The sequence below is a fragment of the Aulonocara sp. 'chitande type north' Nkhata Bay genome, linkage group LG18 (genome assembly GCF_057382095.1).
Source record: "Aulonocara sp. 'chitande type north' Nkhata Bay isolate Kocher_YH1m ecotype deep benthic linkage group LG18, A_spYH_male_GT1.1, whole genome shotgun sequence".
Lineage (NCBI taxonomy): Eukaryota > Metazoa > Chordata > Actinopteri > Cichliformes > Cichlidae > Aulonocara > Aulonocara sp. 'chitande type north' Nkhata Bay.
The window spans coordinates 24,013,248-24,036,784 of NC_141361.1; the positions used below are offsets into that span (position 1 = coordinate 24,013,248).

Sequence of the window (23,537 nt, forward strand, 5' to 3'; positions counted from 1 at the left end):
AACGGAGAGCTTCCACACCCTTGCCTAATTCCTCTTTTGACGCTAAATCTTTTACCAGTGCCATAGCCTAATGACACAGAGCTATTTATATCATTATACAGTATATCTATTATCTTCCTAAATTTATCCCCAAATCCAAATCGAGTTAGTGTTTCTAAAATAAAAGGATGTTCTACTGAATCGAAAGCTTTATAAAAGTCCAAGAAAAGAATAAAACTGTCATCACTAATCAGATCATTGTAGTCCAGTAAGTCTAAAACCAATCTGATATTATTATGAATGTTCCTGTCTTTCAAAAACCCTGATTGTGTCTCACTAATTATACTTGAAACCCCTTGTTTGAGCCTTGTTGCAACTGAGCTAGAGAAAATTTTATAATCTGTATTTAATAAAGTTATGGGCCTTAAGTTATCCAATTGTCGTTTATCTTTGTTTGGTTTAGGAATTAATGTAATTAATCCTTGTTTCATGCTAGACATCAATTCTCCCTTTTCAATACTGGCCAGTATAGCTTTGAATAAAATTTCCCATAAGTCTTCCCAAAAAAATTGGAAGAAATTAACTGTAAGCCCATCTGGACCAGGGGATTTATTAAGTGCCATTTTCTTAACAGATGCATCTAACTCTTCAATTCTGAAGTCAGATTCACATAATTCCTTAAATGATTCATCAATTTTAGGGATCAGATTATCTATTTGATCAAAAAAGACATCACAATCTGCTTGGGAGAACTGTGAGGAGTATAAATTGGAATAGAATGTATAAGTTTCATTCTCCAAAATTTTAGGGTCGTCACATTCAATGCCATCAATTAACAGAGAAGATATAAAATTTCTTTTCTGTCTGCTCTTTTCTAAATTAAAAAAATATGAAGAATTTCTTTCCCCCTCCTCAATCCACTTGGCCCGTGAACGCACAAAAGCTCCTTCTGCTTTATTTAGGTAGAGCTGATCTAATTTAGTTTGCAACTCCATAAGTTTACTCCTTTCTTGGGTATTTAGATCATCTTTACTACAGCAATAAGTAATTTCTTGGAATAATTTACATTCATATTCTCTTTGCTTTTGACTTATGTTTTTACTGAATTGAATACTAAATTCTCTAATTTTGAATTTAATGAATTCCCATTTATTGATATATCCTACAATTAGATGATCAGCCATAATATCTTTTATAATTTTTTTGACTATGTTGCAGTAGTCTTCATTTTGTAAAAGTTTGGCATTGAACTTCCAATAAGTTCTTTTATTTGATTGTCTAATTTCCGATTCTAAGCACAGTTCAATAAAGCAATGATCAGATAGAGGTGCATTTGACATTGCAACTTTTACAGTGTGGCTAAGAATGATGTCACTTCCTAGCCAATAGTCTATTCTAGATTTACAAGCTCCATTTGGTTTAAACCAGGAAAAGCTCTTAATTTCTGGATTTCTTACTCTCCAAATATCTGTCAAGTTGTTATTAATCAAAAATTCTATAATTAGGTTATTTTTTTGTGGTCTACCTGTCCTTGAGGGCCATCTATCAGTCCATTCATCAGGAGTCATATTCCAATCACCACCCATTAAAATGTATTCTGTAGGGTATCGACCTTTAAGTTCAAAAATATTTGAAGTTATATCTTCTAACATAATTTTATTCTGACTTTCATTGTTATATCCATAAACGTTGACTAAAATGAAAAACAAACTTTCAACTCTCATTACAGCAATCAACCAATGACCATTCAAGTCAGTTCGTTGTATTACAAGATCCCCGGGAAAGTTATTGAATAAAATTGCTACACCCCCCGACCTCATTGAGCCATGGCTAAACAGGATTTTGCTACCCCATTGGTTTGACCAAAAAGATACATCACTATCAGATGAATGAGTCTCTTGTAGAAAAATACAGTTTGATTTTTTACCTTTGCAGTACAAAAATAAGGCTTTTCTTTTAACAGATTCTCTTAAACCCCTAACATTTAAAGAACCAAAACAAATGTTAACATTCAACATGAACTATAGACAGAATATCACTCACCACGTGAGAAAAAGAAGAAAAAAAAAAAGTACTAAATGCTGAGCTCCTCAGACCGCGAACAAGTTTCCACTATTTCAGTTTTTGTCATTTTTAGTTCTCCTGTCTTTCCTCAACTTTGCGTCCATCAATGAAGGCATGTGGACCACGAAAGTAGGCCCGTTTACCCGCACGTCTTGCTTCCTCCAACAGAGGCCATAGGCGCTGTCGATCTTGTATGTCCTCCTGCGGCAACATCTCCGCGAAGCTGATGCCTTCTTGCTTGCAGGTTGAAGAGTCTTTGGTGCGCCTCCACAATTCTTCTTTAATTCGCCTCTGTGTAAATAGAATAATGATGTTTCTGTTTCTGCCATCAACTCGTTTCCCTAAGCGGTGGACAATATCAACGGCCTCTTCTAAGTTCAAGTCAGGGGCAATCTTCTGAAGCGTTTGCAAAACCTTCACTCTAATGTTTTCATCTTTGTCTTCCTTCACCCCTTTCAGTTTTAGGCACCACCTCATTCGGTAGCGCTCTTGTTCTCTCACTCTTCTTTTCAAGTCTTCATTTTCTTTAAGCAGCTGTTCATTCGCATTTGCCAGTTTAACAACTTTCAGTTTGCAATCAACTATCTCTGCAGCATTAAACTCTACAGCCTTAGCCAAGCTGGCAACCATAGCTGCACTTTGTTTGTTTTGTTCCTTGATATCCTCCAGTTGTGCTTCAAATTTTTTGTCAAGTCCCATAATGGCTTCAAAAATAGTTTTATTGGAGATATCATCTTCCTTCTCTGAAGATTTTGTTCTTTTCTCCTCTGGCGGTTGTTTTGAAGGAGTTGGCGGCGCCGAGTCTGTTCCTCGTTCTCGCTTGTTTAAGCCCACGTTGGCAGCTTCAGTGCTAGCATAGCCATGGTCACTGACTTTAGCATGCGACGACGTCTTAACAATGGGGTTTGACGGCACAAATTGCGGCTTTGCATTCTTAAATGCAACAATAAGTTTCTTAGATCTTCATTAAGGAGTCTTTATTCTCCAAATTTACTTAGACGTAATTACATATTAAAAGATTTCCAAAGGGAAGAAATTGAAAAAATAAGAACTGATTAGATCACCTTCCCTATCCCTCCTAAAGGGAAAGAAGTCCAATTTAAAATCTTGAATAAAATTTACCCGACAAATAGACTCCTTAGTGATAGATTCAAAATAGAAACGGGTAATTGTGTATTTTGTGAAACAGAAGAGGAGGATTTGGACCATCTATTCTTTTTGTGCAATTTTATACAAATATTTTGGTTGGATTTTCATACCTGGCTTTATTCCAGTGGGATTCAAATTACCCCATTTACCTTAAATATGATAATGTTTGGAGTGTTTTTGAAAGAAAAGAAAGCTAATTATGGTGTTAATGTGTTATTAATCTTGTGTAAGTATTTTATACATAAATGTCGCTTTTTTAAGATTAAACCAACACTGGCTCACTGGAAAAACGACCTAAACCTGTTGGTTAAATCTTTGACTTTAGTTAAAAAGAAAAAGGCTGCTTTTTTTGTTTCCTTTGTAGAAGATTTTGATTTAGTGAGTTAATAATCTGTTAATTTATGTGACCCCATCTTTATATTTTATTTTCACTATATATGAAAGTTGCTAATATGTAAGAAATGTTTATTCTCTGACTCTGTAATATATGGTGCATTTTGTTTGTATGTTTATATTACTAATAAAAGAAAAAAAAAACCCACTACACAGATGTCTACTCAGCAACCTGTTAGTTAGGGGTGGGTTTTTATAATCGATTTATTGATTAAAATCGATTCTGGCTTGGATAACGTGAAATCGATTCATTAAAATCCTGAATCGATTTTTTAATATAAATTTATTTTACCCGAAATCCCAGAATCTCTGGTGAAACCTCACAAAATTTCAACAACCACCAAACAGCTAAGACAGTAAATGAGAGCAGGTACAGGGCTTCTGCACAAAGACGTAAACACACAGCGCGGACCCGCGGATCAGAATCAGTGAGATGTCGCCTTTCTCACCCGACAGCACGGACACGGTCGGGGCTGAAAGCCGACAGCTCGCTGACTCTGATCTGTCGGCAGGTCCGCGCTTTGTTTTCACCCCGTTTTTGCGCCGATTCTAAAGCTGTTAGTTTTATCTCTCTCCAAACAATATTGACTGAACCAGCAGCAAAAGGAGATCCAAACTGCGCTTCACATAAACATCGTCATGAATTCCCTCACTGTTTTGCTTCCACCACGATAAAATCGCACGTCATGCACAGCCCTCTCTCTCTCTTTCTCTCTCTCTGTATTTAAGAACAGTTTCCCGTCTAAAAATCTGTTTTCTGTATTATTCGCTTGCTTGTTATGCACAAGTCTACTGTTGTTTACAGCGCAGTCGGCCGCTGGTTTTTTTTTTCTTTTCATTTTACATACTTCCGAAAAGAAAACCTAATTTCTGCCGTTCAATACTGAATAAATTTAAACTTTTTAAAATTATGCAAAATGCAAAACGTTAGCCGTGTCTCTAATAAAACCGCTGTAACGTCAGAGGTAACGTTCATATGTTAATGGTTTTCTTTCGTTTTTGATGCACTGCAGAATATTTTTTATAAAATCCCAGGCCAGGAAAACCACCTTCATGTTTTTATGTGTTTTATCTTCAGCTACTTTGACACAAAGGCATCTGCTGTGATGCTCACACCTTTGATAAAGTCTTGCGTGTGTCAGCTTCCTTTTTTTAAATACAAAAATATGTAAATGTACTGATCTGAATTATAATATTTCTGACTGTCAAAATTCCCCATAATCAAATCGAATTGAATTGAATCGAATCGTGGAACAAATCGATTCTGGACCTTAGTGAGACAGCTGCATTACTTAACAATATATTAGCCTCAGCATAAGTCAAAATTTAGAATAGCGGGAGACGTGCATTATCCTGGTTATTTTTTTTTGGCATATGTGCTTTTTGTCTTTTTTTAGCAAAGAAAAATATCTTAAAATCATCAATAAAACCAGGGAGAGAAGGCTTAGCGTTCCTCCATTTAGCACAATGGATATGATATTTACTCAAAAGTATTGTTAAGATATTCATTGTGTGTACTCATGTTGTACAGTGTTTAACTGCATTATGGTTACTGTGGTTTAACAGAGACAGTATTTTAGTTGCCACCACAAGGAGGCACTGTTTCATTGTAAGAGCACGGATGCTGCGTCAACACGCCCCTAAGAAAAAAAAAAGTATACCACAACGAAAATGGCACCCATGAGAAAAGTTTTGCCGCATGTTGATGAGGAATAAAGTTCCCAAAAATATTAAGGACATTTTTGCCTCCGTCGTCATTTTCCTTCGAGTTGATCGCTGTCGATGCTGCAATACTCAACAAGTATGATGATGTTAATAATGTCTGAGACATCCAATGCTAGATGATCCATATAAAAAAAAATTATGATGTAATTCAAACAGTGGCACATCATTAATATTTAGGGAAATCCAATTTTTTAAGTTGCACCAAATACATTGTGTGATAGGGCATAGGAAAAAAAAAAGATGTTCTAGGGTTTCATTTTCATCAGTACAAAAAGAACACTGATCCACCTCAAAGCCAAATCTCTTTTTTTAGAAATTCTGCCACAGTATTAGTTTTGTTTAAAGTGTGTTTCTTTAACTTTAGGTAGAATAGGCTATTTCATAAATTTTTAGTATGCTTTATCCAGTGTATATGAAATAACTAAATTAGAACCATGCCATGTAACCATTCTGTTGTAACTATGAAATATTTTGTCTTTGAAGAAACTACTAACAAATTTCTTATTGCATTTTTATCAAACAGCTGACATTGCCCTAGCAATAAATTTGGGAGCACTGATGAGAAATTATTGTATATCATAAAAATTTTAATCAAATGAAGCAGAGGCAGTGGGACCAGTTCACAAAATTTGTTATATTGTCTTTGAGAACAGTTTAGACAATATTTTTCTGAAAAGTCTGTGTAACTTAGAATGACACCGTTATCATCCAACAAATCTGTTATGAATATAATATTTTTGTTCAAACCAGTCACTCTTGAAAATTGATTTTTGATTAAGTGTTATTACCCTATTATTCCATAAGGTTGAATTATGGGGAGAAGTTGAAAATCTCATTTTCCCAAAAATGCAACGTCTGTTTTGGAAAGTTTGATATCTTTATGGGGATTTTATTTTCCGCAAAATCACATTTCAAAATAAAGTCTAATCCTGTATACTATTTTATTAAACAAGAATCATGGGATGTGGAGCTAAGTAGAGTCTGGCTGTGACAGACAAGATTTTAACCATTTAATTCTAAGGGTGCCAACCATAAATTCTAATTCTGGAGTTTTGATACCACCTTTATTGTATCCCTTCACAAGCTGAGATCTTTCTATGTAATGGGTTTTATTCCTCCACAAAAATTCGAACACATTTCTATTTATGGTTTTCATGGTATTTATCGTTTTTTTATTTTTATATCATTTACGTGGCGCAAAAAAGGTTGGGGACTGCTGTACTAGCAGGTTGCTGAGTAGAAATCCTTGTAGTGTTTTGAAATATACCACTTTTTCCATCAGTTTCCTTGTCAGGAAACAACTTCCTGTTCAGCAGAAATGCCTCTGGTTTCAGTGGTGTGTGTGAGAGCGTTTCAGTAGTGTGTGTGAGAGCGTTTCAGTTGTGTGTGTGTGAGAGCGTTTCAGTAGTGTGTGTGAGAGCGTTTCAGTAGTGTGTGTGAGAGCGTTTCGGTAGTGTGTGTGAGAGCGTTTCGGTAGTGTGTGTGAGAGCTAAAATTTCAGTAGTGTGTGTGAGAGCGTTTCAGTAGTGTGTGTGAGAGCTAAAATTTCAGTAGTGTGTGTGAGAGCTAAAATTTCAGTAGTGTGTGTGAGAGCGTTTCAGTAGTGTGTGTGAGAGCTAAAATTTCAGTAGTGTGTGTGAGAGCTAAAATTTCAGTAGTGTGTGTGAGAGCGTTTCAGTTGTGTGTGTGAGAGCGTTTCAGTTGTGTGTGTGTGAGAGCGTTTCAGTTGTGTGTGTGAGAGCGTTTCAGTAGTGTGTGTGAGAGCTAAAATTTCAGTTGTGTGTGTGAGAGCGTATCAGTTGTGTGTGTGAGAGCGTTTCAGTAGTGTGTGTGAGAGCGTTTCAGTAGTGTGTGTGAGAGCTAAAATTTCAGTAGTGTGTGTGAGAGCGTTTCGGTAGTGTGTGTGAGAGCGTTTCGGTAGTGTGTGTGAGAGCGTTTCGGTAGTGTGTGTGAGAGCGTTTCGGTAGTGTGTGTGAGAGCGTTTCGGTAGTGTGTGTGAGAGCGTTTCGGTAGTGTGTGTGAGAGCGTTTCAGTAGTGTGTGTGAGAGCGTTTCAGTAGTGTGTGTGAGAGCGTTTCAGTTGTGTGTGTGAGAGCGTTTCAGTAGTGTGTGTGAGAGCGTTTCAGTAGTGTGTGTGAGAGCGTTTCAGTAGTGTGTGTGAGAGCGTTTCAGTAGTGTGTGTGAGAGCGTTTCAGTAGTGTGTGTGAGAGCGTTTCAGTTGTGTGTGTGTGAGAGCGTTTCAGTAGTGTGTGTGAGAGCGTTTCAGTAGTGTGTGTGAGAGCGTTTCAGTTGTGTGTGTGTGAGAGCGTTTCAGTAGTGTGTGTGAGAGCGTTTCAGTAGTGTGTGTGAGAGCGTTTCAGTTGTGTGTGTGTGAGAGCGTTTCAGTAGTGTGTGTGAGAGCGTTTCAGTTGTGTGTGTGTGAGAGCGTTTCAGTAGTGTGTGTGAGAGCGTTTCAGTTGTGTGTGTGAGAGCTAAAATTTCAGTAGTGTGTGTGAGAGCGTTTCAGTGGTGTGTGTGAGAGCGTTTCAGTGGTGTGTGTGAGAGCGTTTCAGTTGTGTGTGTGTGAGAGCGTTTCAGTTGTGTGTGTGAGAGCTAAAATTTCAGTTGTGTGTGTGAGAGCGTTTCAGTAATAATGTCCCTTACGGCACCTCATATAAACCGTTCACTTGGGCTCAAGATTTAATGATTGGAATTTGATGATCAGAGATCACTGGGACTCTATAAAGCAATTTTGTGCTTATAACTTCTAGATAGAATAAGCATATAATGATTAATTGACACATTTAAGTGAAAACTTCACTGCAACATCATGATACTCTGCAAAAAACAGACTTACTTCTCAGGATGAGCAGCAGATATGGCCTTGAACAGCAGCTAGGAGAGTTAATGGGGCATAAAAATCCCCAAAAGTGCTTTAAGTCTTCTCTCTTCTTCACCTACGCCCGACTACAGGTGCAAGATGGGACACTCAGACCGGAGTGATAACTGAGGCTCGTTTAAAGGAACTGACCCCAACCATGCCTGTTATCTCAGTTCGAGCTGTACCCAGTGACCGTCAGGAAACCAGGAATATCTACGAGTGTCCCCTCTACAAGACCAAGATCAGAGGACCCACGTATGTTTGGACTTTCAGTCTAAAAACCAGGGAGCGACCTGCCAAATGGGTCCTGGCCGGAGTGGCTCTTCTACTCAGTGTGTGAAAAGTGTAAGAGTTCTCAGTGAAGATGCAGTGTGTCCTCAGTGCTCCTGATGTCCCTTTTGAACTTATTAGTAGCGCAAAGTGACTGGAATATAATAAGATTTCTTTTCTTTTTATTGAAAAATGATAAAATGTACAGAGAAAAATGCCAATACTTCACACACTAGATCACAGTTAGAACTGAAAGTCAAAGCATGTTTGGAACAAATCAAATCTATAAACTACAAGATATAAGCAGGAGAAGAAAAAAAAAAAGAAAACAAAGACAGTGCTGCCTCGTTAGAGCGGCGTTCAAGTGTCTTATTTTGTTACACTTGTACCTCTTACAGTATGTTATGCATCAGTTTTAATAGCACATTAAATTACACAGGTGAAGCCAATCTGACAACATGACAGTACAACCTCAAACTGCCTTTTCCTTCCTTCCCTCTTCACAGTACACATGGGTGTAGTATTCGTCCATTTAATTAAAAAACAAATTAACAAAAAATGTGTGTATACCAGCTCTTTTTTTTAACAGGAGATCGCACATACTGTAGCTCAGATACTGCATGTGCTTACAAGTCAAAATCTTTCTAGTTTGGCCTCGGTGTGTATTTCTGTGTGTGTATTTCTGTGCATGTTTCTGCTAAGGTGTCATCTAATCACTGTCAGACCAGTCGAGCTCCATCATGTCCATGGCTGCTGTTGCCATGTTGATCTTGGTTCCGTGCCGCATGCTGCAGCTCTTAACAGAGTTCTGATTAGACGATGCCCGCATGCTCACCTGCACCCCAGAGTGACCGACGACACCCACTTCACCCCTGATCTTTTGGCTGATGGCCTCGCTGACGTCTCCTCTAACATCCTGGACTACAACTCCCATGTCACTCCTGCGACCCCTGACCCCCAGCTCACTTCTGACGCCGTGACCAATGACTTTCATCACTCCCAGGTCGCCCATGTTCATGTCCATGTCACCCAGTCTCTCCATCTCCCCCATCTCATCCATATCTAAAGACAGCATGTCCCCAAAGCCCCCCATGCTCCCATGGAGACCTTTGAACATCGTTGGGAGCCTCCCTCCTTCGAGACCACCCTCCATCCCTCTCTCTTCCAGCGTGTCGCCGAGTTTTTCTATCTCCCATCCTCCCTCTCTATCCCTCTCTCCTTCCGCCTCCCCAAATCCCCCCGAGTACCCTCGGACAATAGTAGTCACCCTGCTTCTTTGCATTCCTCCTCTCTCCCTGTCCCCTTCCTCCCATGTCCTCTCCTCCCTTTCCACTACGCCACCGGGGAAACTCCTGAGTGTCACCTGCACCCTTCCTCCCTCCAGACTCCCACTGTCATCTCTGTCTCTCTGTCCCCAGCTTTTCTCCTCTAGGGTACCCTCCTCTTCCTCGTCCTCCTCCCCTAACCTCCCCTGCAACCCTCGGAACATGGCGTGCAGCCTCGTGCTGTCGAGCGAGCCCATCCCTCTCTCCAGCACCACACTGCTCCCCCTCTCTGTGTCTCCGTTGCTTAGTGTGCGAAGGAGAGAGCTGACACCAGCACTGCTGACCCCAGCGCTATTGGAGTCCTGAGAGTGTGAGCGGAAGAACGAGCCCGAGGAGCTGATGGACATCGGTGTGAAGAACTGGTAGAGACAAGGGCAAGATTAAGAAAAAGGTATCAGTTAATTTTGTTTATGGCAGTTTGAGATAAATTATATACAGGCAAGTTTTGCGTACCGGTGAGATGTTTGAGCGCTCCATGAGTAGGGAGGTGGGGCTAGGAGTCATGTTGGACCTCTCCATTAGCCTCTCTTCCCACAGTCTGAGCCTCCTCTCTCTCTCCTCTAGCTCCTTCTCCTTGGAGTAAAGTTCCCTCTCTAGCTTCCGGAGGCGCTCTAATGTTGACTCAATTTCACACCTAAAGTATTTGTACACATGAAAACATTAGTGGTCAGTGATTAACTCCAGGTTTTAAAGGAGAAATGACTATATTCAGAATGAGAATATAATAATTAATATGTAGTCTGCTAAAAACAGCTACCAGTGCATCTAAAAAAACTGTATATAATGAAAAGGTTTTATTTTTAATTTATGTCATATATCATATATTCAATACACATAATGTTAATTATTTGAAATCTTTTTGTTTTAACATTGATGCTAATGACCAGGGGTCCCCAATTGCAGTCCACGAGGGCCGGTGTCCCTGCAGGTTTTAGATCTCACCCTGGGTCAACACACCTGAATCACATGATTAGTTCATTACCAGGCCTCTGTTGAACTTCAAGACACGTTGAGAAGGTAATTTATCCATTTACATCAGCTGTGGTGGATCAAGGACATATCTAAAACCTGCAGGGACACCGGCCCTCGTGGACTGGGATTGGGGACCCCTGCTAATGACTTACAGGTCATGAAAATCAGAAATCCAGTACCCCAGATTATTTGAAAGCTTTCATTTTAAGTAAATTGCTATGCCAACTCTCGATCTAGTTCAGTACACACAACTACAATCATGGAGATGACTGCTGACTTGGCAGTCATTTCTATGATGGTCACTGACACTTTCCACAAAGAGGGTAAGAAGGCGTTTGATGAAAAGCCTGGCCTTTCAGAGTGTTGTATCAAAGCTTATTAATGGGATTAACTGAAAGGGAACACTGTAGTAGGAAAAGGTGCACATGCAACACGAATGATCGCACCCTTTAAAAAATTGTCAAAAACTTAAGAAAGATTCAGAGTGGACTGATCCTGGTTTCTGTGCATCCAAAGCCACCACAGAGGTCTCCAGGAAAGGAGAGACAACACCAAAAGAGTCTTAACTGGGCTAAGAACAAAAAGAACTCAGTGAAAGTCCTCTTTTCAGATGAAACTCAATTTTGCATTTTAGTTGGACATCATGTTCCTAGAGTCTGCCAGAAGAGTGGAGAGGAGCCAAGAATCCAAGGTGTTTGAAGTAGTCTGTGACGATTTGGGGCGCCATGTCATCTGCTGGTGTCGGTGACATTGTTTGGTCCACCATGTTAATCCAAAGTCAACATGAGACAATCAGAAAGAGATTTTAGAGCACTTCATGCGTCCACCTGCTGACAAACTTTATGGAGAGAGCGGTTCGTTTCCAGAAGGACCTCTAGCAGCACCCAGCCATAGTGCCAAAACTACGACTGAATGGTATGCTGACCGTGTTATTACAGTGTTATTATTACTGTTATTGTTTGTAACCGGCCAACTTGTCTGGCCTGAACCTCATCAAGCACCTGGAATATTGAAAAAAGGAAGTCAAGAAACACCAGACCCAAAAATACAAACAGCAACCTGGGCCTCAATAACACCACAGCAGAGCCAACACTTGATTGAATCCGTGCTAAGACACTGATGCAAAATATTGAGGGCCTAAATAAGCATATTATTCAAAAGCTGGTCATTTCTGTATCGTAAACGTCATTATAATTAATATTTTAATGATTTAAGATACTGGATTTGTGATTTTCATAAGCTGCAAGACATTTTTCACTTTATGTATATTGAATATGCAAAATGTGAAAGTTTACATTTTTTGAATTTTGCAGTGACCTCTGAGGCATACTCACTGGAAACTACAATTCATTTTCATTTCTTTCATGAATTTTATTTCACATTCACTTGATACTTTCATTTTTTATAACATTAAAATATTTTATGTTCATGAGGAAGTAGTTTGCAGTTGTGAGTAGTTAACTTTTTACAGCAGAACACAACATTGTTTTATAGTCGTCTTTTGATGCAGTACTCTCCTTTGCCACAAGAGGTCACTATTGGATTGGCTGTCGATGAGCCTGCATTCACAAACACAATCATCTCTCACGGCAACTAAATATAGACATGTGCAGAGTCATACCTCCTCCTGTATTCCTTCCATACTTCCCCTTTCATTCATCCCACCCCTTCACCTCTCCTCCCAGCTTGTCCAAGTTTTTCCACCCATACCTAAAACTTCACTCAGAATTGATTGCCTTCCTGTACTCATGTTAAATATGCACAGAATTTTGCACCTTCTCTCCTCCTGCTGTTCCATTGGCCACCTCTCTCTCCCTTTTTCCCTGCACCCCCCAACCTCCCCTCATCTGTCCACTCTTGTTTTTCTCTATCCTTGCTGTTTGTGTCTCGCTCAGTGTTTTAGATTTCACACTCACACAATACATTTCTGTTCCTCCCTGAACCTCTCCTCCTCCTCCTCCTCCTCTTCAACTCTTCAGTTTGATTTCTCCTCAACCACCCCACACCACCTCCAACCCCACCCCTTGTCTCTTTCTCCCCATGTCGGAGTGAGGGCAGAGTGGAGGAGTAGAGGAATCTCTTCCATGGCTACTTTCCAGTGAGCTTAATATAGACTGAAGTAGAGTACAGGGTCACACATTCAGCTTCTCCCTTGAGCTTCAGTGTCCACAGAGTTGTGTATGTATACATGTATGTGAGCGAGGGTACATGCTGATGCGTGTGTGGATTTGTGATCTACCGTGTGCACACGCATTCAAGAGGGTGGATTTGTCAGCCTCATAAGAGAACAACACTTTATAGCATGCACTTAAAAACGTCAGGAGATCCCTCTGACACAGTGCAGTTACACTCTTATTTTGGATGTCTACAAGACTGTGTTTTTTGTGTGTGTACCTCCACTGGTCCTTGTTGTGTAGGAAGGAGTTACACTGGTCCGGTAGCCTGCTATCGTTAGCCATGGTCTCCAGGGTTGCCAGCACCTGCTTAAACTGTGGACGCTCCTGTAAATACATTTGTACACACAGGATATGATCGTGTATCTTTGAAAGCATTCGGTGCGCTATATGAAACTTTTTTCCGCACATTAATCACTGTGTCCTGAGTCAGTTTAGCTTACCTTTGGGTCTGCTTGCCAACATTTTCTCATCAGCTCTGCAAAACTTGCTGGACAGCTGGTGGGAATGGTCAGCCTCTGGATAGCCAAACACAATAACACAGACACATATAAAAATAATTACTATACAAATGAAACCACCCCGTTTTTTTTTTTTCTTAACTCACCAGAGTGTTTTCATTTAGTCAACCATCCATTCATGCAAATAGCTATCTGGTGATCAGGTCAAAGTGACCGCAAAACACACACTTTTGGCCCAAACGCAAGATTTTTTACACTAATTAACATGAAACTTTACACAGTTGTATAATAGAGGAAAATAATGAAGTGATCACATTTTTTATCATAATGTTGTGCAAAAACACTTTTTGGATATAAACTGCACCTTGAATTTTTAAAAACTAGGCAAACAAAATTGAATAAGTTTCCTGCGCAGCCAACCCGTTTGACTACTTCAGCGTCAACAACTTCAGAATGAGAGTCTGCAGTCTTATATTTGGCTCTGTGAGCATGTACAAAAGGATGGAGCTTTGCAATTTGATGCCTTCCCCATAATGACAATGCATGGTAATAACAGCATGTTAGGATGCTCCCATTTGCTAAGTAGAAATGCACAGCATTTAACCAAAAGCTGATCTGATCTGAGGTGATATCAGAATTGGCATTACATTTCATTCTAAATCAAGTCAGAAAAATAGCTTTCAAACACCAGAGACTTTGCAGATCTTGTCTCGGTTCCAAATTCTTTTTACTCCAACACTCTGCGAAAACTTTACTGTATTATTCCTCTTTAAAGACCTCCACCTGCTCCTTTGACATAGTAAAGTAAACTCTGGGGACCATTAGCCCTCACCTTTAACCAGCATTGTTCACCCTTCCTTCAAATGTGCAATAGTCCTGCCTCTTCTGAAAACCAGAAAACGGCATTTTAGAAAAATCTAACTAGGTAACAGACTAAAGTGTAACCTTTTCCACTTTAGCTCTCTTTATACATTTGTCCAGCTCTTCATCATCCTCAACCTCTTATATACTTTTACTGCTCCAGTGTTCTGCAGTTTCCTGTTGAGTAGCATTATTCAGAAAACGCAGAAAATGTTTCCTTTAACTTTTATGTGGATGACACAGATTTGGAGTAACTTTAACAAACTTGGCTCTGGTGGCTACAGAATTAAATTTAGAATCCTGTCATTTGGCTACTATGTGTTAAAATGTGTCGCTCGTTTCTCCATATTATACGCTGAGAGATTAGAAATCGTTTAAATAAAGAATATACCAAGATCCAGGACTAAGTGCTCGGGGGAAGAGACTGTGCCAAAACCTTCACCCTTATACTGAAATTTTTAACACAGCTGAAATGAGTAATGAGTGAACAGAGATGTCTTAACTTTAGCAGAAATCTGTGTGTATTATGTTGAAAAAGCTAAAAAGCTGACCAAGGAAAAACATGTTCATGTCCTTTGAAATTAGGACTAATCTCAGAAGAAACTAGTTTATAGGTTCATAATATTAGGTTTATAATTCCAAGTTTCAGCAAATTACAATCCATCACAGTGTTTATGAGCTAAATGGTGGGGAGGGGGGTTCATGTATATCTTTCTTTTGTACTGTGTAAACTGCAGTTACAAAACCAATCCCTTTGAAAATCATAGGCCCAGACATCTCCATAGTACAATGTGGTAAATGGAAACGGTTTCCCTGGGGATTAATCCTAAAATATCACCAACCCAGAGTGGAGAGAGGGCGAACTGAAGGGTCAGGAAGAGAGGTGTAGCAATGGAAAGGGAAAATCAGACGGAGACTGGGAAAGAGGAAGAGAGAGAGAGTTATTTAGGGAGAGTATTTGGAGACGAGCCAGCAGCTCCGAAGGAATCATGTTCTCTGTGTTGTTTTGTTGTGTGTGTGTGTGTGTGTGTGTGTGTGTGTGTGTGTGCGTGCGTGCGTGCGTGCGTGTGGGGGTGTGCGTGCGTGGGGGTGTGTGTTTCTCTTACAGGGGCTTCGGTCACTTTAGTAACTGAAACACAGATGCAGCATAACCATCATCCCCTACCACTCATAAACCCAAAGAATCGACCCTCCCACCGCTGCAATCTTCTCTTCTTTCCCCCCCTCTCTCTCTTTTACTCTGTCTGCCTCTCTCACTCGTAAAGGCTTTAACCAGGGGGAGTCTGGCCAAGCTCCACTGCTGTGTATCCAGGCCTTACAAGAGCAGAGAACTGACATCAGGCCTAAAAATACTCTGCCTTAGCCTCACCAGCTCACAGTGGAAACCATGAGAGCATCACATTGTGCCTCCAGTTGCTTCAAACTCTGGTGGGTCTAAATGCTTTCAGTATGTTCAAAAAAGTGCACATGTATGTACGTGTAGGTTACCTCTTGCTTTTCCACCACCAGCCATGCGACCTGCAGCCCTTCGAAACCTTTGAATGGAACCTCCCGAGTCAGCATCTCCCATAGCACCTGGCCACAGAACAGACGGTGTTGGTTCGCTTAATGCAGTGAAACAGCGTACAGTTACTAGTGACAACTACATGGCCTCAGTACTGTTGATACGTGAGGTGAGAAACTATTGGAATGAGTATAAAAACTGTTAGCGTTCAGGCCAGTATGCTCTACTTAAGTTTTACAGTTTTTTCTGCATTATTTTAATCTGACCTTTGCATTTGCCAGAAATTTTTATGTTATCACCGGATTACTTGCAACTTTATCATGTTACCATTTACCCAAACTTCTTAGCTACTCCATTTAGCCGTGACTCATTGTTTAAGAGGAGATCCCAATCTTTTATCCATACTACTAGCTACAGCTGCAAATGGTATAACTTAATAACCATGCTTTAAGTTAGTACTGTGCAAAAGTCTCGAAAGTCCATAAAGTCAGGCTTTCATGTAATTTTGGAGCAGTAGTTTTTCAGGCTGTCTAAAGAGCTTTTCTTTGGCTACTTTTCCCTTTTCATTAATTTTCAGTCCATTCCTTGTACCTGATCGTTCTCAGATACATTTTTTTTTTGGTTGGTTGGTTAAGCCTCTTAATGCTGACCTATGAATCATTCGGAAAAAAGGTATCAAACTCAAGGGATGAACCAGTACACATAATAACAGGGCAAAGAACCAATTTTAAATAGTATCTTCAGCGTCTTTGTTACTAGCGCCCTGTCACAAAAAAACACATAACTAAAGAAATTAGAAGAAATTGAGTCTATCAAAAATAGCAAAGAAAATACAGTTTGACAGACATGAAATGTTTGACTCCCAGAGAGCTATTAGCCAAAAACTTGCCACGTCTCGGTATAGTGTACATGTATCCTTTAAAAAAAACAAAAAAACATGTTGCAATACTGGACAAGTGGTGGACAAAGGAAGTAGTAGGCCTAAAAACTATCTACAGCAGATGAACAGTAACTAAAAGTCATGTCCTTAAAAAAAAAAAAGTTAAATCCAGCAAAGCCCTAAAACAGGATTTGAGAGGTATATCTGGCCCCTTCAATTGATCCATCTGCTGTTCCTCCTCAGAAATGGACTCCGTGGAAGAGTGGCTGTCAAAAAGACATTGTAAAGGAAAGGAAGCAGTGAAAAAAGGCCAAGGTATGCCAAATTACACAAGAACTGGGATAAAAAACATGGGAATTGGGTCTTATGGACTGATTAATCCACATTTGATATTTTGGGTTCCAACTGTATGTAGAGATTCGGTCAGCATAGAGGTACAACAGTGAGCATAAACATGTTTAACACACAGTGAAGTCTCTGTCATGGTTTGGGCATTTTAGCCAGTGGGATCTTGTAAAAACTGATGGAATTATAACTGCAGAAAAGCACAGTCAGATTTTCACCCACCACACAATACCATCTGGAAAGTGTCTGCTTAGCAACGGTTTCATTTTTCAGTATGACAATGATCCCAAATATACTGCCAATGCAATAAAAGCATACCTGGTGGATAGAAAAACACAGTGAAACACTATCAGTCATGGCGTGTCCTCCCAAGAGCCCGGACCTCAACATTATTCAAGCTTTGTGGGATCATGTTGACAGGGAACAGAACAAAAGGCAGAAACAACCAAAGAAGAGCTTTGAATGTCCTTGAAGAAGCCTGGAGAACTATTCCTGAAGACTACTTAAAGAAATGACAAAAGAGCTGCCTAACAGAGTTCAGGCTGTGTTGAAGAATAAATGTGGCCATACCAAACAGTGACTTTCAAGCTCATCATAACTCAGTTTCTGCCGGTACATACTCTATCAATAAATCACTGCACCCATTTCTCATTTTCCAAGAAAAAACAAAGAAAGAAAGAAATGAACTGGTTTGAGGCTTTTGCACAGTACTGCATTTCAGTTATTTATTCTCTTATTTATACTTATTTAACCACTTATCTAGTTTAATCATTTATGAGTCCCTCTCGGTGGTTTATTACTATCAATTAACTATTAACTTTACTGCTTAAACCTGCTCTGGTCTGCACATTTCTTTAATTAAATTGTAATTTCTGTTTCTTAGGATTAGTAGCACTCATCCGTCAATATGCCCCGTGACTACCGCAAAAGTACCCCCTGGGGTACTTCTACTCCTACTTGTAATTCACTAAATTACAGCACTAGCACTGACTGCTACTTCTTAGACTTATTCCTGATCTTAAAATACTGATATTCCTACAGTACTGCCAACTCACCACACCATAGGAGTAGGTGTCACAGGTCTCAGAGACAGGCAGGCTCTGAATGACCTCTGGAGCCATCCAGGGAAAAGTGCCCACTACTGTCATATGGGTGGTATGGGAAAGAAACTTAGACGCTCCAAAGTCACAAATCTGAAATATCAAAGGAAAAACGCTATTAAAAAGATGCGCAAAAATGCACAAGATGTATGTCTTTTTTGTTTTGTTTATAAATACATTATAGGTACAAACCTTAAGCACTTTATCTGCTGTCATTACCACTGAAAAACAGACCACATTATACAGTCCAGTTAATGGTGCACAACACTGAAAATACCTGACATTCAGGACTCGTGATTGGGCACATCTACCAAAAGCAAGTTAGAAAAACTAATCAGAATGGGGTTTAAATTATGTGTTACCATTTCGGGACTTGAGGTCTCTGTGAATCACTTTGACTGGAGCTTCTGCATGCAGGTAATGCATCCCTATGAGGAAACCAATCATTAATAACGTTGTATCAAAAACAAACAACCAACTACAGCACTTTGATTGGTTTTTGTGGAATTATCTAACAATACTCAATGTTTGGCTTTCAATTCCATTTGTTTTTGATCAGTTTCAGTTAATGCAGAAATCTATTATGAACTGACGTTAAAACGTTAAGTGAGACAAGAACTTCAGCAAAAAATCAGCTAAAATAAGGGCAAAATACTAAAATGGTTTATAAAATTAAATAAAAATTAATGTTTAAAGTTTTTTTCTCTAAAAATGTGTGACAGACTTTATTACATCATTGGGTGTGTTAGAGACTGTAGATTCTCTCTTATATAACCTGTTATATCCATATCCAGTTTTTAATCATCTTTATTTTTCCTTATTACCCTTGGCTATCTGGATGGCCCATGTCATGATCTGGTTCATGTCCATCTCTTCACTCTGCTCACTGGCGAGGTACTCATACAGAGACCCTGCGCTAGCATATTCTGCAAGTACAGCACAGACAGACACAAACAATTTTCATTATGACAAACAAGAAAAATCATGCGCACCAATGCATCGTGTAAAATGAGTCAACAAGTATACTGATTAACAGGAAAAATTATATAAAAAAGGACCGTTTTTATATTAGTCTGTCACTCTGAGTTTGACCTTTGACCTGAAAAACAATTATATAACACACATGTATACTTTTTTTTTTTTCATAAAGCAATAAAAAATCCTATTTTATTATTGGATGAATTAGTTTCTCTTTTTGTCACCCTAATAAAGCCAAACATTCAATCTAATAGTTACATTGCCAGTACCACGTTGGATCTCAGAGCTGCCTTGCATAAAACATATAAAAATTCCTTAGAGATTCTGGGCCATATTGACATGATGGCTTCATGCAGCTGCTAAGGATTAGCCGCAGAGTTATTCTGTGTTAAATCTATGCCGTAGGTACTTTGTAACTACAAATCCCTCTGAAACCCAACAATGTAACCTATGCTGTAAACTGATGTGCGCCTCTGTAGAAGTGTAGCTACACATCACATCGAGAGCCCGCAACCTTCCGCCTCTTAAGTCAGAAGTCATTAACTATTTCCAGATCCAAGCACTTCTTCACTTCCCAAACTCAAACAAACACCGTGGTATCACTGAGAGTTCAAAATGACCCAGATTATCTCATCTTCAATAAAATGAAACTTCAGATCAAACACAACACAAAAGCATGAATGTTGGTAACGGCAACATTTATTTATCTTCGTTATATTTGTAGACTGGACAAAGATTCACCACAGAAATATAAATCCAGTTCATCCTATAACCGTGTGCCTCATTCACAGTGTGTCGTGGAGTTTAACTCAGAAATGGCTGCCTGGACCTTCCTCGTTCAAATGTCTAATATAATAATATTAATATATAAATGTATTTAAAAATTAATTAATACCTAAATACCTACCACACACTATGCTTGGCTTATATATTTACTGAGGTCTTTATTTGTTAAATAATCAATTATTTCCTTATTTTTGTTAAAGTATCTTGAAAAGAGCCACAAGAGTTATTAGTAAGAAAGATTATAGCTCTGCACCAGTGTAAAACAGAGCCTCCATTAATCTCATCAGCAACAACCACTATTTTAAATAATAAAGTCTACAGTAGTGTATATTACAGCATCTTCAAAACCATCCACTGCTATTTAAACAAGTGAAACAAACTTGGTACTTGAAGTTTTACGTTACAATGTGTGAGAGCTACAGCCCACTGTTAAGCAGTGCACAAATCATACACAGTGAGAAGCTGCCTCAAATCATCGGAAACACCTTCAACCTTCACATCCTGCCCTGACTTTTAAATCCAAAATATGTGAGAATTTTTCCATTTTGCTACTTAATGTCAGATCAAAGACAGAAAGTAGAGCACAAGCCTTTGTAGCCTTGTGAAAATAGAAATGAATGCCTGAATGTTTTCATCTGCACACAGAGACCAAAATGTGCTGATACCTGCTTTACTTTTGATATATCAGTAAGCATTAGGCATCAAGAAACATTGCTGGTGGTGTTTCAGTGCTTTATCTATACCATATAAACCCAGCCGGGATTACAACCACATCCAAACATGCTGGTCTCAGTTACAAATGTCCTGCCAGGAATCACCGCAAGAACCAGTGTTCAAAGTATGTTCTGATATTTCACCATACACACATAAACACTTGCCGGCCATCAGAGCATGTGTTAACGCGCGTGTAACTTTCTCCGCCTCGGATCAAATACGCACCAATTAAACCAATATACACACACACGCATACACGTGCAGGTTTAGATGGCACCACAGTGTGCCCTGACTGTATTCTGTAGCTTTTACGACTTACCTCAGACCTTGACCTGATAATGACTTCATACTTATATTACACCTGAACCCCAAGGATAGTCACACACATTTCATTTTGTGCATCTCGTCTAAATTTAAGCATTAAACTACACTGACAAAAACATCTGAAAGTGTATATTTCAAAAACACACTCATACACACACTCCGAGTCTGACCTGTGACAATGCCATAGTTGGGAGATTCCAGCACGGCTCCATAAAACTGAATGATGTTCTTATGACTCAGTACACTGAGAATCTCAGCCTGGATGAGGGGTCAAGAAAAAGAGAAGCAGAGAAGTATGATCACCTTCATTAACTTAAGTTTTACAGTAGAGGACTCTTTTAATCTTTTAATAACTCTTTTAATAATCATTAATCACAGAATGTTAGGCTAACTTAAATGTTAAAACCAATTTTAAAGTTAATCCTGATTGCGTCTCCGGGATTCCTGAGCTTATTCCATTCCACAAGTTATCCAAACAAAAACTCTCCACCCTGCAGCAGTAAACAGGCCATAAATCTGAAATAACATCTCAATCATCATCTTTGCATGTGTGGAATATGTAACTTTTGCCAAGCAACATAATAAACTAACAGTGAAATGGATTTACACATAAACTCCAATCGAGCATTGAGCAAAATATTTTCTCTCTAAATATTTTTTTTTCCAAAGAGAAATTCATCATTCTGGGTTTACTCTCATCTATTGTTGTAAGGCTATCAGTTTGTGCAGGAAAACGATGCATGAAGGCTCCACATGAAGCTGCACTTCTCACATTATCCATCAACTTGTATTTACACATGAACTATGCAGACAGCTTTATGCATGCATGCCCACCCTCTGTGTATTTTTGTGTGTCAGAGAAGTCGCTCAACCGACAAAATTTCTTCCCTGTGTAATCTTATGAAGTTGGCCCACTTGTGACACCACCTTTTATTTCTCTATAATGCATGTGTGCACTTGCTTTTGTATTATATAAAATCTGACACTGTGAATGAATACACCCACAGGCCCCAACTTCAGCTTCCTGACACAGACCCATTAGCCTTTACCAGCCCGGGATCATTAACATGGAAGGAAATCATGCAGCCCGCCTCATACTCGTGGAGACTCACACCCAGGCCTGAACTGAAGTGAATTAAGCCTCGAGGTACTACTCACCTCACCCTAACATACAATGGGAGGAACAGGGGAGTCCAGGCATAAATAAAACTGCTATATCTACAAAGAGTGGGAGGAGGAGGAGGGGGCATGAGAAGCGGTATGTTTAAGATAAACACATGTACAATGGCAGACAACAAGGGAGGGGGAGGTGGGGGAATGAGGGGGCTTTGGATCCAAATCTGGGTATTGAGTGGAAAGTAACCGTTTTTGAAGTTTTGAGCAGTAACGTCCCACGAAGGAGAGGAAATACCTAATGACTACTGTACATTATGTGTGATTGGTCTACGTCTGTGCGTGTCTCCACTTTACCTCTTTGTCGATCTTCAGAAGCTTCTTCACAGCCACTTCCTTGTCCTGGGATATCCAGAGAGCTCTGTAGACGCTCCCAAAGCTGCCTCCACCACAGTTCTCGTAGAAGAGCAAGTCCTCATGCTTTATCTGCACAAACGACGAGCCAGGGGACGACATGGCATACTGACTGACTCCCGCGCACTCAAACACACACACACGCGCGCGCAGCAATAAAGTGTGACTGCCCAACTACCTAACCGCTATCCCGAAGGTATACAAGTCACGGATGAGCTGAGAGCAAGTGAAGGAGAACAACACAAAAGAGAAGGGAAGTAGTTTCCTCCACAGGGCCAGAGTGGATGTTGTCGGTCAGCAGAGCAGATTGTCAGGGAGAAGAAACCAGAAAGTGCTGGAAAGAGAGAGCGAGAGAGAGAGAAGTTTGCTCCCTGTGAGTGAGGAAAAGTCAACTGTCACTACCAGACAAGGTATTACATTGCCTGATAGTGGTGATCCAGTGTAACTACAACACAGAGCACACAAACACACACACACACACACACACATACACAAGCTTGAAGATGAGGGAGAAGTGAGCGTTGACTGTGTGCAAGTTACGGTTTGCAGTCAGTGTGTGCCGTCTGTCTGCAGCAGACACACAGTTCAAATATGGTCATTGGCATCCCGGGCATTCCTTCTTCCTGGATAACTGTGGCTATATAAAGCGCTGAATGCACACACACATACAGCTCTGGCTTATAAGCGCGTCTGACATAGTGTAAATCATTTAGCAACAAGGTTGTTGCTGCCACATATGCACCTAAATCTATCCGCTCACACTCTCTGCAGTTAAAAACACACACTCACCAGAGAAGCCAGGCAAGGCCGGCGTGTTACTCAACCAGACAGGAATGACCCACTGACATCAACAAGCAGGATAGCTGTGCTGACATCACCGTGCAGGGACAGGTGAGATCAGCCATGGGAAGTTAGGGACACTTGTCACTTGTTGACTGTAATCGAGTACAAATGTGGACTTCGTGGTGATTCACTGAATAAATAAAACACGACAAACACTGCCAGCGGCTCTTAGAAGCCGTAGTGAATCATGACAACATGTAGTACAAATGCACTGTATAAAATAAACAACATCCCGAGAGACCGGCTGCTTAAAGAGATACAAATTTACAGCTAAAAATGAGTTTACAAATACAGATGGCGAATG

The 23,537-nt window shown here is 39.9% G+C and overlaps 2 protein-coding genes across 2 annotated transcripts in view; one reads left to right on the forward strand and one right to left on the reverse strand.

Moving 5' to 3' along the window:
* Positions 1–8,949, forward strand: part of dnah9l (dynein, axonemal, heavy polypeptide 9 like) — a 47,040-nt gene extending 38,091 nt beyond the window's left edge. The window contains exon 90 of the mRNA XM_086273293.1: positions 8,262–8,949. Coding sequence (XP_086129419.1) covers positions 8,262–8,509 — 248 coding nt within the window. The 3' untranslated portion in view covers positions 8,510–8,949. The remainder of the gene's footprint in view (positions 1–8,261) is intronic.
* Positions 8,582–22,785, reverse strand: LOC147308605 (uncharacterized). The gene is made up of 11 exons (XM_086273371.1): positions 22,334–22,785; positions 21,034–21,121; positions 18,886–18,987; positions 18,424–18,489; positions 18,254–18,282; positions 18,017–18,154; positions 15,721–15,807; positions 13,354–13,428; positions 13,131–13,237; positions 10,218–10,398; positions 8,582–10,123 (listed from the first exon to the last, which is right to left on the reverse strand). The coding sequence occupies exons 1-11, from the start codon at positions 22,490–22,492 to the stop codon at positions 9,149–9,151; spliced, it is 2,007 nt and encodes a 668-aa protein (XP_086129497.1). The 5' UTR covers positions 22,493–22,785; the 3' UTR covers positions 8,582–9,148.
* Between the last annotated feature and the right edge of the window lie 752 nt (positions 22,786–23,537).

Bases quoted from the DNA above. Each gene is read 5' to 3' on its own strand.
- LOC147308605 (XM_086273371.1), bottom strand. From the start codon at position 22,492: ATGTCGTCCCCTGGCTCGTCGTTTGTGCAGATAAAGCATGAGGACTTG. The intron at 21,122-22,333 runs GTAAAGTGGAGA...CCCCTCATCCAG, and splicing joins TTCTGAAGATCGACAAAGAG to GCTGAGATTCTCAGTGTACT. The intron at 13,238-13,353 runs GTAAGCTAAACT...ATGTATTTACAG, and splicing joins GTTGGCAAGCAGACCCAAAG to GAGCGTCCACAGTTTAAGCA.